Source organism: Eretmochelys imbricata, chromosome 1, assembly GCF_965152235.1.
Source record: "Eretmochelys imbricata isolate rEreImb1 chromosome 1, rEreImb1.hap1, whole genome shotgun sequence".
NCBI lineage: Eukaryota > Metazoa > Chordata > Testudines > Cheloniidae > Eretmochelys > Eretmochelys imbricata.
In genome coordinates this window covers 294731463-294745630 of record NC_135572.1, presented here as the reverse complement: position 1 = coordinate 294745630, position 14168 = coordinate 294731463, and the positions used below count along the sequence as shown (strand labels likewise).

Genomic DNA, 14168 nt, shown 5'->3' with positions numbered 1-14168 from the left:
TCCTGTCTTATATGAAATTCAGGAGGAAATAAGCTTCCCATCATGCAACGTCTGTCAACTTGTGCCCCCTTCATGGCTGGCTTAAAAATTGAGCAGAGAAACAGCAGGTCTATTATTGGTGGAGAGTAAACACTCTCTCAGGGAAGGAATGGTACCAGTATCTTTTAAACAAGCAATTGCATAATAAGTGAAATCTTGACATGGGTCATCTCTCCAGTCACCACCCTATTCTAACCTGGCTTTTTCTGAAAGGTCATTGATAAGGCTGAGGTAAATCATTTCCACTAACACCTGCATTCCTGAGATCTTCTACAACCCTTTAAATCTAGAATTAGACCTGGCTATGACATAAAGACAAACCTAAGTCTCATTGGTTGATTTTCTCCTTTTGGTGACAGATAGGCATCAAGCACCCATGCCAATTCCTTTGAATCTATTGGCTGCCTTTGATACCATTGATCAAGAGGTTGACGTGTTTTGTTGACATGTTTGCTGATACTGACAAGGTTAGATGGAGTGGTACTTTTCTCTTTGACAACACAGAGACTAGTGTTGGGCCACCACTCTTCTGGCTGCTCAGCCTGCATGTGGGATGATAAGCTCTGTCCTGTCAAATCTCTACTGGATGTATGTAAAGCCATTGGGGGAGAAAATGGGACTGCTTGGGCTCTCAGACCATGAATATGCAAAAAGCACTCAGCTTTGTTTCCTTTACATTAGATCCAGATGGTGAAGTCTTTTAGGTTTCCAAGTGCTTAACTGGGGATTGGGGCTATATGGCCAACTCTGGGAAAACATGCATTTTGTCACCTGCTCTGGGTATCTGCTTATTCAACAGAGGGAGTTTGTCTGCATTGTTAGGAAGGTGAGCTATCTAGGGCTCCTATAGATCCTTGGTAACTTTGTTGGCTCATAAGAAGAAACTGTGGCCAGCCATAAACATACATGCTCTTGATTAAGAGATTGTGACCTTTCTTCTCTGATGTGGGTCTTGCCACAGTTATCCATGCCTTTGTCACTTTCACACTGGATTAATGCAATGCACTCTGCTTGGAGAGCTACACCTGAGGACCACACTGAAGTCGCAGCCTGTACAAAATATGACTGTCCTTTCCTTTATAAGTGTTTCTTGGCATGACACTTGTGTACTATAGTCTCTGTTGGCTTCCAGTTCATGTCCAGATGCAATTAATGTTGTTGTTTCCAATATGTACATCTTCTTTAGATCCCACCTCTCCTTATTTCATGCTGACAGCATATCAGCTGAGATGCCCAACCCTCAGATTTAAATGTCTAGAAATCGGGAACAGGGCATTCTCAGCCCAGAATTCATTCTTCCCACTGGTCTGTCAGAACTGCTGTTAGAGACAAGGTAAACAAGGAAGTAACTTTTATTGGACCAACTTCTGTTGGTGGGAGGTACAAGGTCAAGAAGTGTTCTGTGTAGCTCAAAAGCTTCTACCTTCAGCTCAGTGGTTTGAGCATTGGCCTGCTAAACCCAGGATTGTGAGTTCAATCCTTGAGAAGGCCATTTAGGGATCTGGGGCAAAAATAAGGAATGGTACTTGGTCCTGTGGTGAAGACAGGGGACTGGACTCAACTTGATGACCTTTCAAGGTCCCTTCCAGCTCTCTGAGATAGGTATATATCCATATTAAAATATAAATCCATGGTTTGCCCACATCTTGAATACAGCAGATGTGGTCACCCCATTTCAAAAAAAATATATTGGACTTGGAAAAGGTTCAGAAAAGGACAACCAAAATGATTAGGGGTATGGAACAGCTTCCATATGAGGAGAGATTAATAACACTGGAACTTTTCAGATTGGAAAAGAGTCAACTAAGGGGGGATATGATTGAGGTCTATAAAATCATGACTGTTGTGGAGAAAGTAAATAAGGAAGTGTTATTTACTCCTTCTCATAACACAAGAACTAGGGGCCACCAAATGAAATTAACAGGAAGCAAGTTTAAAACGAACAAAAGGAAGTATTTTTTCAAACAATGCACAGTCAATCAGAGGATGTTGTGAAGGCCAAGACTATAATAGGGTTCAAAAAAGAATGAGATAAATTAATGGAGGATGGGTCCATCAATGGCTATTAGCCGGGATGGGCAGGGATGGTGTCCCTAGCTTCTGTTTTCCAGAAGCTGGGAATGGGCGACAGGGGATGGATCACTTCATGATTACCTGTTCTGTTCATTCCCTCTGGGGCACCTGGCATTGGCCACTGTCAGAAGACAGGAAACTGGGCTAGATGGACCTTTGGTCTGACCCAATATGGCCATTCTTATGTTCTACGTTCTTACTGAAGGATCATATAAGAACACTAATTCAGTGCAATAGTAGGATGGCATAAGCACTGGGTTTCTAGAAATAAATTGTGCAACTACTCAATAAATAAATTGCAGTTAGCGGAAAATATTATCCTAAAAATGAAATGGTGAAATTATGTATTTATTATTGATGACTGCCATATAATTTGTCAGATGGAATTTTTCCAACTGCAAGCACTGCAAAATCAGCCTGGGATTTAGAATAAGCTCTGTTCTTTCTCATCGCCAGTAAAAAATTCTGCAAATAGAATTTAGCTGATAATTTTCTTGATCCAGGAGGCAGCATAGAACCAAGCAAGACATAGCTTTGGGAAAGTGAGCCAAGTGTGGCAGAAGAATTTGTTTTATTCAAAGTAAACGGACACCAAAGATAATGGGTTGAATTCTCCCTTCAGTTACACCAATTCCCATTATTAATGGTATTGTAAGTGCAGAAAGAATTTGGCCCACAGAGCAATTAAAATTAGGAAGCTGTCACTTTACAGTCAGAAAGATGTCTGTGTAAATCTTAAGGCCTGAATTTCAGAAGCTCAGCATTCTGAAAATCAGGTCCTCACTCTGTCCCTATACACTAAAATAGGGTAATAATAATAATGTTACATGTTCAAACATCATGTCTAAAATAATGCAAAATGCCACATGTGGATCTAAAAATCATAGCATAAAGACCAAATTGTCCCTTAACTTAAACCTCATGCAAACCTACTGACTTAAACTGCACTGAAGAAAATGTAAACCAGGGTAGATTTTGCACGGAAGAGTGTATAATTAACAGTGACTGATGCTCTCTGTGCACCTTCAAAAGATGTTAAATTTATCTAGCCTAGGATCTGAAAGACAGCATGAAAATTATTTCCTTTTCCTCCTCCTCCCATTACCTCAACTTGTTTTCCTAGATTTTTACTAGCTTTAAGGTTTTATTATACACCATTGTACAGAGCTACAAGTTTAGATGGAACTATTAGCAGAGACCTGCAAATCCGTGGATATCCGCTTCATATCCACAGACCATTTTTGCAGATAGTGTATCAGATGCGGATACAACCGCACAGGGCTCTGCTCACCAGCAGCACCTGGCCCACAGTGTCCGGTTTGGGCAGCCTGAGGGGCGCAGCACGCTCAAGGCTGGCAGCAAGTGGCTGGGCGGCAGGCCGGAATCGGGGCTGTCCAGCACCCGCTCACCGCACCACTTCCTGTCCAGCAGCTCGGGACCCTCGGGCTACGCCAGCGTCCCCACCATGGCCTGGTCGGGCACCACTGGCTTCACTCCCAGCCCGCTGACTCCTGGGCAGCGGGGCCCACCCCCAGCCACAGGGATTGAAGTGGGCAGAGCCCCAGCACCCCACCCCTCTGTCCTGCTGTGATGCAACACACACTGCTGCTGCTGTCACTTGTGAGCCCCCAGGAGCAGCAACCAATGATACACCCCTTTTCCCCGCAGCCCCTTTCTCCTTGAGGCCCCACCCCTGTGCCATCCATTATCCCCAGTCCTTGCCCTTATGCTGCCTCTTCCCTGCAAGACCCACCCCCTGCTCACTCATCTCCGCTCCCACACCACCTTCGCTAGCCCTTGTGAGATGGCTTGCTGCTGCGGGATACATATAAAAGACACCTAGTGGATCATGGGTCGGATGCATGTTAATTTTGGCAGATGCGGATCCACATTTTTGAATGCGTGCAGGGCTCTATTAGTCAAAAGAACAGCCATACTGGGTTAGACCAATGGTCCATCTAGCCCAGTATTCTGTCTTCCGACAGGTGCTTCAGAGGAAACAAGCAGAACAGGCAATCAAGTGATCCATCCCCTGTCATCCACTCCCAGTTTCTAGCAAACAGGGACTGTATTGAGCATCTGCGTGAAATCTCACTAGCTCAAGTGATGAGTAGAAGTAAAGATACAGATAAGATAATTGATAAGAGATGGCATGTATGTAACACTGTTCCTTTAAGTTTAGTGTAGCTACTGATCTGGGTAGTGTCTTCAGAATACCAATTCTTCTATTAGTCTTCCATGGACCTTAATGGTGCCATAATTATCTCTTGACAGTTTTCCTTACTTGGGGAAGAGGACTGATGTTTAGTTTTTAGTTTCCCTCAGGATCCTGGCAGGAATATAAATGGTGATATAATTTAAACTTTAAAATTATATATGTAGATTCTATCTCCCTTGAGAAAAACTTGAGAAAACTGTGTACCAGAATCTAATAAAAAGAAAAGGAGTACTTGTGGCACCTTAGAGATTAACAAATTTATTTGAGCATAAGCTTTCGTGAGCTACAGCTCACTTCACTGGATGCATTCAGTGGAAAATACAGTGGGGAGATTTATATACATAGAGAACATGAAACAATGGGTGTTACCATACACACTGTGTGTTACCTAATGTTGATCCCAGTGATGTAGGGAGGGGGTAAAGTGAGCACTAGCTTAATCATTCTGGAAGCCAGTTATCTCTGCTAGTGGTCATGTGGGAAGGTCTCTAACTATTATTACTGGGCGTGGGATGAAATCCTCTGCTGGCTGCTGAGAATGAAAGAACCTTCTTGCTCTCTCTCCACCCAAATCCCAGATACCACTTCCCCCACTCCTCCAACTACTTGTGGTGGATGAAAAATGCAATACTGCTGTCTTCTCCTGCAGGATTCCTTATCATCTTCATTTGTCTGCCCAACCCTGCTTTATGTGGTATTGATACATTGTTCAGTGCCTATCTACTCCATTCACTGCTCTGCTTAAAGTGCTTAGGAAGGGCAGGGAGAAAAGCGCTTCTCTTTTCACTTTGCATGATGCAAGTTTAGCAGGCAGAGCAGGGGGGCACTCCTGAGACAAAACTTTCAGCTCCCACCTCTCCCATGTGCTTAAGCAGAGCAGTGAAAGGGGATGCCAAAATCCTTGGTAATCTGTGCTCACTGACAAAGGATAAGTGCATTTCCAGTTTTGGGTTTTAAGTCAATGGGAGTTGTGGGTGCTCAGTTCTTCTAAATGAAGGGGTCTGATTTTTCAGGTGCCTAAATATTTATTTAGGGGCCATATTTTAAGCACATAAGTTAGAAAAGTTTAATCTTGTGAGAGGGTCCAAATTCAGCTTTAGTTTCACCACACAGAAGCCTGTGCGGTCCCAGGATGGCAATGAAGGCAGAATTTGGCCCAATATTTAACAGTTAAGGTCCCTCAAGATCAAAATATTAAAAGTGTCAATATTAATTAGCATTAACATTTGAGAACAAGCCTCCATTGGGGTGGATAGTCTAGATGACCTACTAGAATTAGTCCATCTCTGAATTCTTTGATTCTCTTTTTAGTTTGGTCCTTACTCGTTATTTGCTGATCAGTTATTTCCTTAAATCAAGAGTGAGTGAGTGGTCTGGCAGCTGCTTTCACACTTAATACCAGTGATGATTGATATCTAGCCAAAACAGAAGAGACTGGACTTTAAAAATCAAATTCTCTTTCAGACAAGTACTATTGTATTCAGAAAATCTGAAGTCACACATTTACCTTTATTTTTAACCCTACATGAAAGAGCAACTCTAGCTACTATAGTTCTTCATGCTAATCCGCCTATAATGATGCAGCTTTATCTAGAACACAATCATAGATTTGATCATTGCTACAATTGCTCTTGCTTAAGCAAAAACAGATTAATCAGGATTATGTGAACATGTTTCTCAAGAATGTAGTTCCTCATCTCTAACTTTATACCGTATTTCTTAGAATAATTTCTTGTTCCATGATCAAATGAAAAGTACTGTATGTACATAAATTTATTTTCAGAACACTTGACAAGACATGCATAAATGTAGGTGTATGCTAATGTCCTTATTAAATTGGATTTTTAAAATTTCTTTAAATAAAAAAATCCAGGCACATCTATGTGTATCTTAGAAAGCGCTGAAATCTAAAAGATAAATCAAACTAATCTATCTACATAAAGGCAGAAGCCTCAAGCTATAACTGGCAAAGCCCTGGTCTACACTAGGACTTTAGGTCGAATTTAGCAGCGTTAAATCGATGTAAACCTGCACCCATCCACACGAAGAAGCCCTTTTTTCCTACTTAAAGGGCTCTTAAAATCGATTTCCTTACTCCACCCCCGACAAGGGGAACAGCGCTTAAATCGGCCTTGCTGGGTCAAATTTGGGGTACTGTGGACACAATTTGAAGGTATTGGCCTCCGGGAGCTATCCCAGAGTGCTCCATTGTGACCGCTCTGGACAGCACTCTCAACTCAGATGCACTGGCCAGGTAGACAGGAAAAGAACTGCAAACTTTTGAATCTCATTTCCTGTTTGGCCAGCGTGGCAAGCTGCAGGTGACCATGCAGAGCTCATCAGCAGAGGTGACCATGATGGAGTCCCAGAATCGCAAAAGAGCTCCAGCATGGACTGAACGGGAGGTCCGGGATCTGATCGCTGTATGGGGAGAGGAATCCGTGCTATCAGAACTACGTTCCAGTTTTCGAAATGCCAAAACCTTTGTCAAAATCTCCCAGGGCATGAAGGACAGAGGCCGTAACAGGGACCCGAAGCAGTGCCGCATGAAATTTAAGGAACTGAGGCAAGCCTACCAGAAAACCAGAGAGGCGAACAGCCGCTCCGGGTCAGAGCCCCGAACATGCCGCTTCTATGATGAGCTGCATACCATTTTAGGGGGTTCAGCCATCACTACCCCAGCCGTGTTGTTTGACTCCTTCGATGGAGATGGAGGCAACAGGGAAGCAGGTTTTGGGGACGAAGAAGATGATGATGAGGAGGAGGTTGTAGATAGCTCACAGCAAGCAAGCGGAGAAACTGGTTTTACCAACAGCTAGGAACTGTTTCTCATCCTGGACTGAGCCAGTACCCCCCGAACCCACCCAAGGCTGCCTCCTGGACCCAGCAGGCGGAGAAGGGACCTCCGGTGAGTGTACCTTTTAAAATACTATACATGGTTTAAAAGCAAGCGTGTGAAAGGATTAATTTGCCCTGGCATTCGCGGCTCTCCTGGATGTACTCCCAAAGCCTTTGCAAAAGGTTTCTGGGGAGGGCAGTCTTATTGCGTCCTCCATGGTAGGACACTTTACCACTCCAGGCCAGTAGCACATACTCAGGATACATTGTAGAACAAAGCATTGCAGTGTATGTTTGCTGGCGTTCAAACAACATCCGTTCTTTATCTCTCTGTGTTATCCTCAGGAGAGTGAGATATAATTCACGGTCACCTGGTTGAAATAGGGTGCTTTTCTTCAGGGGACACTCAGAGGTGCCTGTTCCTGCTGGGCTGTTTGCCTGTGCCTGAACAGAAATGTTCCCCGCTGTTAGCCACGGGGAGGGGGGAGGGTTGAGGGGGTAGCCACGCGGTGGGGGGAGGCAAAATGCGACCTTGTAACGAAAGCACATGTGCTATGTATGTAACTTTAACAGCAAGGTTTACCCTGAAAGAGTGTAGCCACTGTTTTATAAAATGTGTCTTTTTAAATACCGCTGTCCCTTTTTTTTTTTTCCTCCACCAGCTGCATGTGTTTCAAGGATCACAGGATCTTCTCCTTCCCAGAGGCTAGTGAAGATTAGAAAGAAAAGAAAAACGCACTCATGATGAAATGTTCTCTGAGCTCATGCTGTCCTCCCACACTGACAGAGCACAGACGAATGCGTGGAGGCAAATAATGTCAGAGTGCAGGAAAGCACAAAATGACAGGGAGGAGAGGTGGCGGGCTGAAGAGAGTAAGTGGTGGGCTGAAGACAGGGCTGAAGCTCAAATGTGGCGGCAGCGTGATGAGAGGAGGCAGGATTCAATGCTGAGGCTGCTGGAGGACCAAACCAGTATGCTCCAGTGTATGGTTGAGCTGCAGCAAAGGCAGCTGGAGCACAGACGGCCACTACAGCCCCTGTGTAACCAACCGCCCACCTCCCCAGGTTCCATAGCCTCCACACCCAGATGCCCAAGAACGCGGTGGGGGCCACTCCACCGCAGAGGATTGCCCAAAGAACAGAAGGCTGGCATTCAATAAATTTTAAAGTTGTAAACTTTTAAAGTGCTGTGTGGCATTTTCCTTCCCTCCTCCACCCCCCCTCCTGGGCTACCTTGGTAGTCATCCCCCTATTTGTGTGATGAATTAATAAAGAATGCGTGAATGTGAAGCAACAATGACTTTATTGCCTCTGCAAGCGGTGATCGAAGGGAGGAGGGGAGAGTAGTTAGCTTACAGGGAAGTAGAGTGAACTAAGGGGCGGGGGGTTTCATCAAGGAGAAACAAAGACAACTTTCACACCGTAGCCTGGCCAGTCATGAAACTGATTTTCAAAGCTTCTCTGATGCGTACTGCACCCTCCTGTGCTCTTCTAACGGCCTGATGTCTGGCTGCGCGTAACCAGCAGCCAGGCGATTTGCCTCAACCTCCTACGCCGCCATAAACGTCTCCCCCTTACTCTCACAAATATTGTGGAGCGCACAGCAAGCAGTAATAACAGTGGGAATATTGGTTTCGCTGAGGTCTACGCGAGTCAGTAAACTGCACCAGCGCGCCTTTAAACATCCAAATGCACATTCTACCACCATTCTGCACTTGCTCAGCCTGTAGTTGAACAGCTCCTGACTACTGTCCAGGCTGCCTGTGTACGGCTTCATGAGCCATGGCATGAAGGGGTAGGCTGGGTCCCCAAGGATAACTATAGGCATTTCAACATCCCCAACAGTTATTTTCTTGTCTGGGAATAAAGTCCCTCCCTGCAGCTTTTGAAACAGACCAGAGTTCCTGAAGATGCGAACGTCATGTACCTTTCCCAGCCATCCCACGTTGACGTTGGTGAAACGTCCCTTGTGATCCACCAGAGCTTTCAGCACTATTGAAAAGTACCCCTTGCGGTTTATGTACTCGCCGGCTTGGTGCTCCGGTGCCAAGATAGGGATATGGGTTCCGTCTATGGCCCCACCACAGTTAGGGAATCCCATTGCAGCAAAGCCATCCACTATGACCTGCACATTTCCCAGGGTCACTACCCTTGATATCAGCAGATCTTTGATTGCGTGGGCTACTTGCATCACAGCAGCCCCCACAGTAGATTTGCCCACTCCAAATTGATTCCCAACTGACCGGTAGCTGTCTGGCGTTGCAAGCTTCCACAGGGCTATTGCCACTCGCTTCTCAACTGTGAGAGCTGCTCTCTTCTTGGTATTCTGGCACCTCAGGGCAGGGAAAAGCAAGTCACAAAGTTCCATGAAAGTGCCCTTACGCATGCAAAAGTTTCGCAGCCACTGGGAATCGTCCCAGACCTGCAACACTATGCGGTCCCACCAGTCTGTGCTTGTTTCCCGAGCCCAGAATTGGCGTTCCACAGCATGAACCTGCCCCATTAGCACCATGATGCATGCATTGGCAGGGCCCATGCTTTGAGAGAAATCTGTGTCCATGTCCTGATCACTCACGTGACTGCGCTGACGTCGCCTCCTCGCCCGGTATCGCTCTGCCAGGTTCTGGTGCTGCATATACTGCTGGATAATGCGTGTGGTGTTTAATGTGCTCCTAATTGCCAAAGTGAGCTGAGCGGCCTCCATGCTTGCCTTGGTATGGTGTCTGCACAGGTAACTCAAGGAAAAAGGCACGAAACGATTGTCTGCCCTTGCTTTCACGGAGGGAGGGAGGGAATGGGGGCCTGACGATATGTACCCAGAACCACCCGCGACAATGTTTTAGCCCCATCAGGCATTGGGATCTCAAACCAGAATTCCAATGGGCAGCGGAGACTGCGGGAACTGTGGGATAGCTACCCACAGTGCAACACTCCGGAAGTCGATGCTTGCCTCGGTACTGTCCAAGCACTCCGCCGAGTTAATGCACTTAATGCACTTAGAGCATTTTCTGTGGGGACACACACACTCGAATATATAAAACCGATTTCTAAAAAACCGACTTCTATAAATTCGACCTAATTTCGTAGTGCAGACATACCCTATATTTTCCCAAAGAGCTTGAGAGTTGGTGTTAAATGAGGGACACAATAGTCTTGATTTCAGCACCAAAGTACTTTTTACTTGTACTTGTTGGAACAGTGGGTGAATCCAGGAAGACTATATATCTTTTAAAGTTATCCATAAATTAGAAAATACACATTACAATATCATTGTGACTGGCTTGGACTTTTAAGTTGGACATCTTACACCCATTTAAAAAATATTGAAATCAGCTACATTTTTGAAGTTGTAGCCCTGGAACTGTCTAACTTCAGAGCCCTATTTCAAAGGATAAGTTACATTGTGGTTTAATATAACTAAATGTTGCATTCAGTAGGTTTGTTACTACAGTTTGAGAGACAGCAATCTAAATTTAAAACACACACACACACACAAATCCCTGAAGGGGCAAATGTAAGTAGACCGATGCTAGGAACTACAGAAATAGAGCAGTCGCCAAGCCCTCTACTTGTATCGCAATCAACTACCTGAGTATGTCAAATATCAAAGCATCTGCTCCCAGGCACAAAAGACTGAGTTGAGAATTATATCGTTTTTGGCTAGAAGTCATAAATCAAGGCGCAGTTAGATCAGACGTGGGTTTCCCCACTAGCCATTCGTCATAGGTTAATGAATTAACATGCGGATAAACATCTTTACACCGTCTGACTTTTTATTTTAGCTGCTCTTCAAATACTTTATAACACACACCTACCTTCCCCCCCCCCCCCACCCCCGGTCTCCAGCGGCTCCGGAGCTTGCCCCGCAGCAGCCTACCTGCCACGGACCGCCCGACGCTGCGCAGGGCGGTGATGGAGGGGTGCCGCCGGTGCACCTCCTCCAGGAACGTCCCCAGCTGCTCGCTGCGGTGATAGCTGAACTCCAAGCCGAGCAGCGCCGGGAGCAGGAGCGCCAGGCACAGGCTGCCGCCCGCCTCCTGGAAGCAAACAGAGACGCCGTGTGACACCGGGGAGCCCCGCTCGCCACGGGCCCGCCGGCTCCCGGGGCTCAGCGCCTCCTCGTCCCACCGCCCCTTCCCTCGAGACGCCGGGCTGAAGCCGGCCCGTTGTCCCGCCCGGGCTGAGACAGGCGCCCGCCCCACACGCCTTGTTGCCGGCAGCAGCAGCCCGGGGCGCGCTCCTACCCGCATGGCTCTGGCTCGGAGCAGCAGCAGCGGCGGCGGCGCCCGCACCTCCCGGCACAAGCTCGGCAGCCCGGGCAGGAGGCGGTGTGACACCCCCCCCCCCGCCCCCCTCAGGGGACGTGCCCTGCCCGCTGACTGACGCAGGAGCCATCCAGTCTGGTCCCCGGGGCCCGCCCATGGAGGGGGGCGGTGAGAAGGGGTCGGGTCTGTTTCCCCCTCTCCCGCCCTCACCAGCCCCGGCGGAGCTCGAGGCTCTGCGGGAGGCAGCCGGGCGGCGTGGAGCGTGGACGGTCTCACATGCTCCAGGAAAGGTAGGTAGGTTGGTTGGCGGGCGGGGGCGCAGCTGAGCCCTCAGCAGAAAGGGTCCCTGCCGTGGCCACCGGCCTGAAATGCTGAGCGGGGTAATGCGAGGCTCCGGGGCTGGAAACGTCCCGCTGATTGCAACGTTGTGACAAGCCCATGGCAGAGCCTTTTCACGCCAAGGATCCCCACTAAATCCCTCTTCTCAAAAGGAAAAACCAGTCCCCAGTCACATGGGGTGGGGCGGGAAGAAGGGTGGTGAGGGGCAGACTAGGTAGAGGGGTAATCAGGGGTGGCTGCTGCTGCCTCAGTTTCTCCAGCTGCAGAAGGTGGATAATACACCTGCCTCTGTGACACAGGTGTTTTAATATACTTAAAAATAGGCAAGGATTTAGTTAAGCAAAGAAGATTAAAGAGGATTTTTCATGGAAAAATGTAAATGTTGAGGGGGTGAATATAAACCATGAAACTTTAAAATAGAAAGTATGTGTGTGTACACAAAGTTTTATTACAAGCTACATCTATGAGGAGAACATAAAAGAGAACACCTGCTAGCTAGTGTAGACAGACACCTCTTACATATCACTGCATGCATTTTAAAATGTCCTTGAGTCACATTTGTGTGATGTCAGGTTCTCCTTTTCCACTTTTGCTTCCCTCCCCCATAAGAAGCCCTTTTTAAAAGTTACTTGTTTAAGTTTTAACAGTTTACAGATGATCACTGTACAGGTATCTGAAATACAATATATGGCTCCAGGCCTGCAAAGACTTAAGCACACCTTTAACTTTATACACTGTGAGTAGTCCCATTAAACATATGTGTATTTGCCTGCTAAAGATAAAATGGCAGAATATTTTTCATTTAAACCCCTGTTCTTACATGCTCATAACATTCACCTTTTGGGGCTGAACTTGTCCATGTCCATCCTTGAGGTCTGCCTAAATGTGCTTTGTTGGTTTAAATTTGAGCAAATTCTTTTCAGCAATTTGAGTTATGTAAGTATGAAAAGTAAACACCATTCTCATTAAAAAAAACAAAAACCCATATATCCAAAAACAGAGCTACAGTAAAAATAATTGATGTTTAAAGCCTCCAACTTGGTATGGACAAATCCTTCACTGAAAACTAATGTTGGTAGTAAGCATTTATACAGTTCTGTAAATGTCAGGGCTTTGTACAGCTTTAGGTCAGGGTCCTGAAGTATTTATAATGTAAAGACAAGTAAAAGAGCGAGGAGAGAATAGAGTATTTGCTGTATACCAACCCCAACTCTGCAATGACATGGAACAGCCATTCCCATAGGAAGACTTTAAAATACTCTTGTTCACTGGGAGAAGCACTCATGTTCCCCATAGCCTGTCAGAACCTTCCGCCCCCCAAAACAGCGAATTGTGCTCATCATCACTAATCCCAATCATAAAAGGAGCACATACACAATATCTGGGTGCAGACAAAGGATTGACCAGTCTGTATGCACACAAAATTCAATTATCAGCTACTGTACATGCTTGCACGAGGGCATGATGCTGTGCTATAAAAGTCAAAGTCAGTGTGCTGCAGGCTGGTGTTTGGAAAAATCTCCCTAACAAGTAGCAATAAAAAGTTTATAGTGTACCTAACACCCATACTGTGTTTCTGAAACACCTTAAAAAAGCTGCTTCAGAATTAAACTAAAAATTCTAATGAATTAGCTTCCCCCTCTCTTGCCTTCCCTCCTCCCTCCCCCCTTCAATCTTGCAATCAGATATATGAAGGCACAGGGGCCATCCAAACAGAACTGAGTATAGAAGCAGGGCTGCCTCGCCCTGTAAAAGTCAAGCTGTCTTTGTTACGGCTGTCCAGCTCAAGTTGGGATTTACCACTTTTGCTTCCCAGAGGATCTGGTTTATCTGAGACTACTGGAATGGCAAAGGTAGTCAGGGGTACCCTTGGGGTTCAGTTTATTATCTATTTATTATTGTTAATAGTGAACAAAGCCCAGGGACTGAAATACATATTCCTAATGTATATCCCTATGTTTGTAATTTTTGGCTAAAAATTTAGCCTTTTTAAAAATTAATTCATACATCATGTCAGCATGATCCAGGGATAGGGAACTGGACTAAGTCAGGAATCCTGGGTTCTGTCCAGGGCCGGTGCAAGGATATTTTGCGCCCTAGGTGAAACTTCCACCTTGCGCCCCCCCTCCCCTGCACATTGGTTCATTGAGGGGCAAATCCCAACGAGCCTTTATAGACCTCCAGTGCCATCCTGCCCAGGGGCCAGCTGTGCCCAGGGGCCAGCTGTGCCCAGGGGCTGCTCCCCAGGCCAGGTTCCACCCTCCCCACCCCCTGAACTCTCCTGGAGGGTGCACAGCCCCCCCTCGAGCCCTCCCCTCCCCTCCCCATCCCACCCTGGTGGCCCCCGTGCTCCCTGTCTCCTGCCTACCCCAACCCCTCTCCACACCCCCGCCCTC

General features: G+C 46.5%; 1 protein-coding gene across 1 annotated transcript in view; it reads right to left on the bottom strand.

Moving 5' to 3' along the window:
• The window catches only part of CPM (carboxypeptidase M), a 63820-nt gene extending 52402 nt beyond the window's left edge, over positions 1-11418 (bottom strand). The window contains exon 1 of the mRNA XM_077839619.1: positions 11046-11418. Within this exon, the coding sequence (XP_077695745.1) occupies positions 11046-11418 (373 nt within the window). The remainder of the gene's footprint in view (positions 1-11045) is intronic.
• Between the last annotated feature and the right edge of the window lie 2750 nt (positions 11419-14168).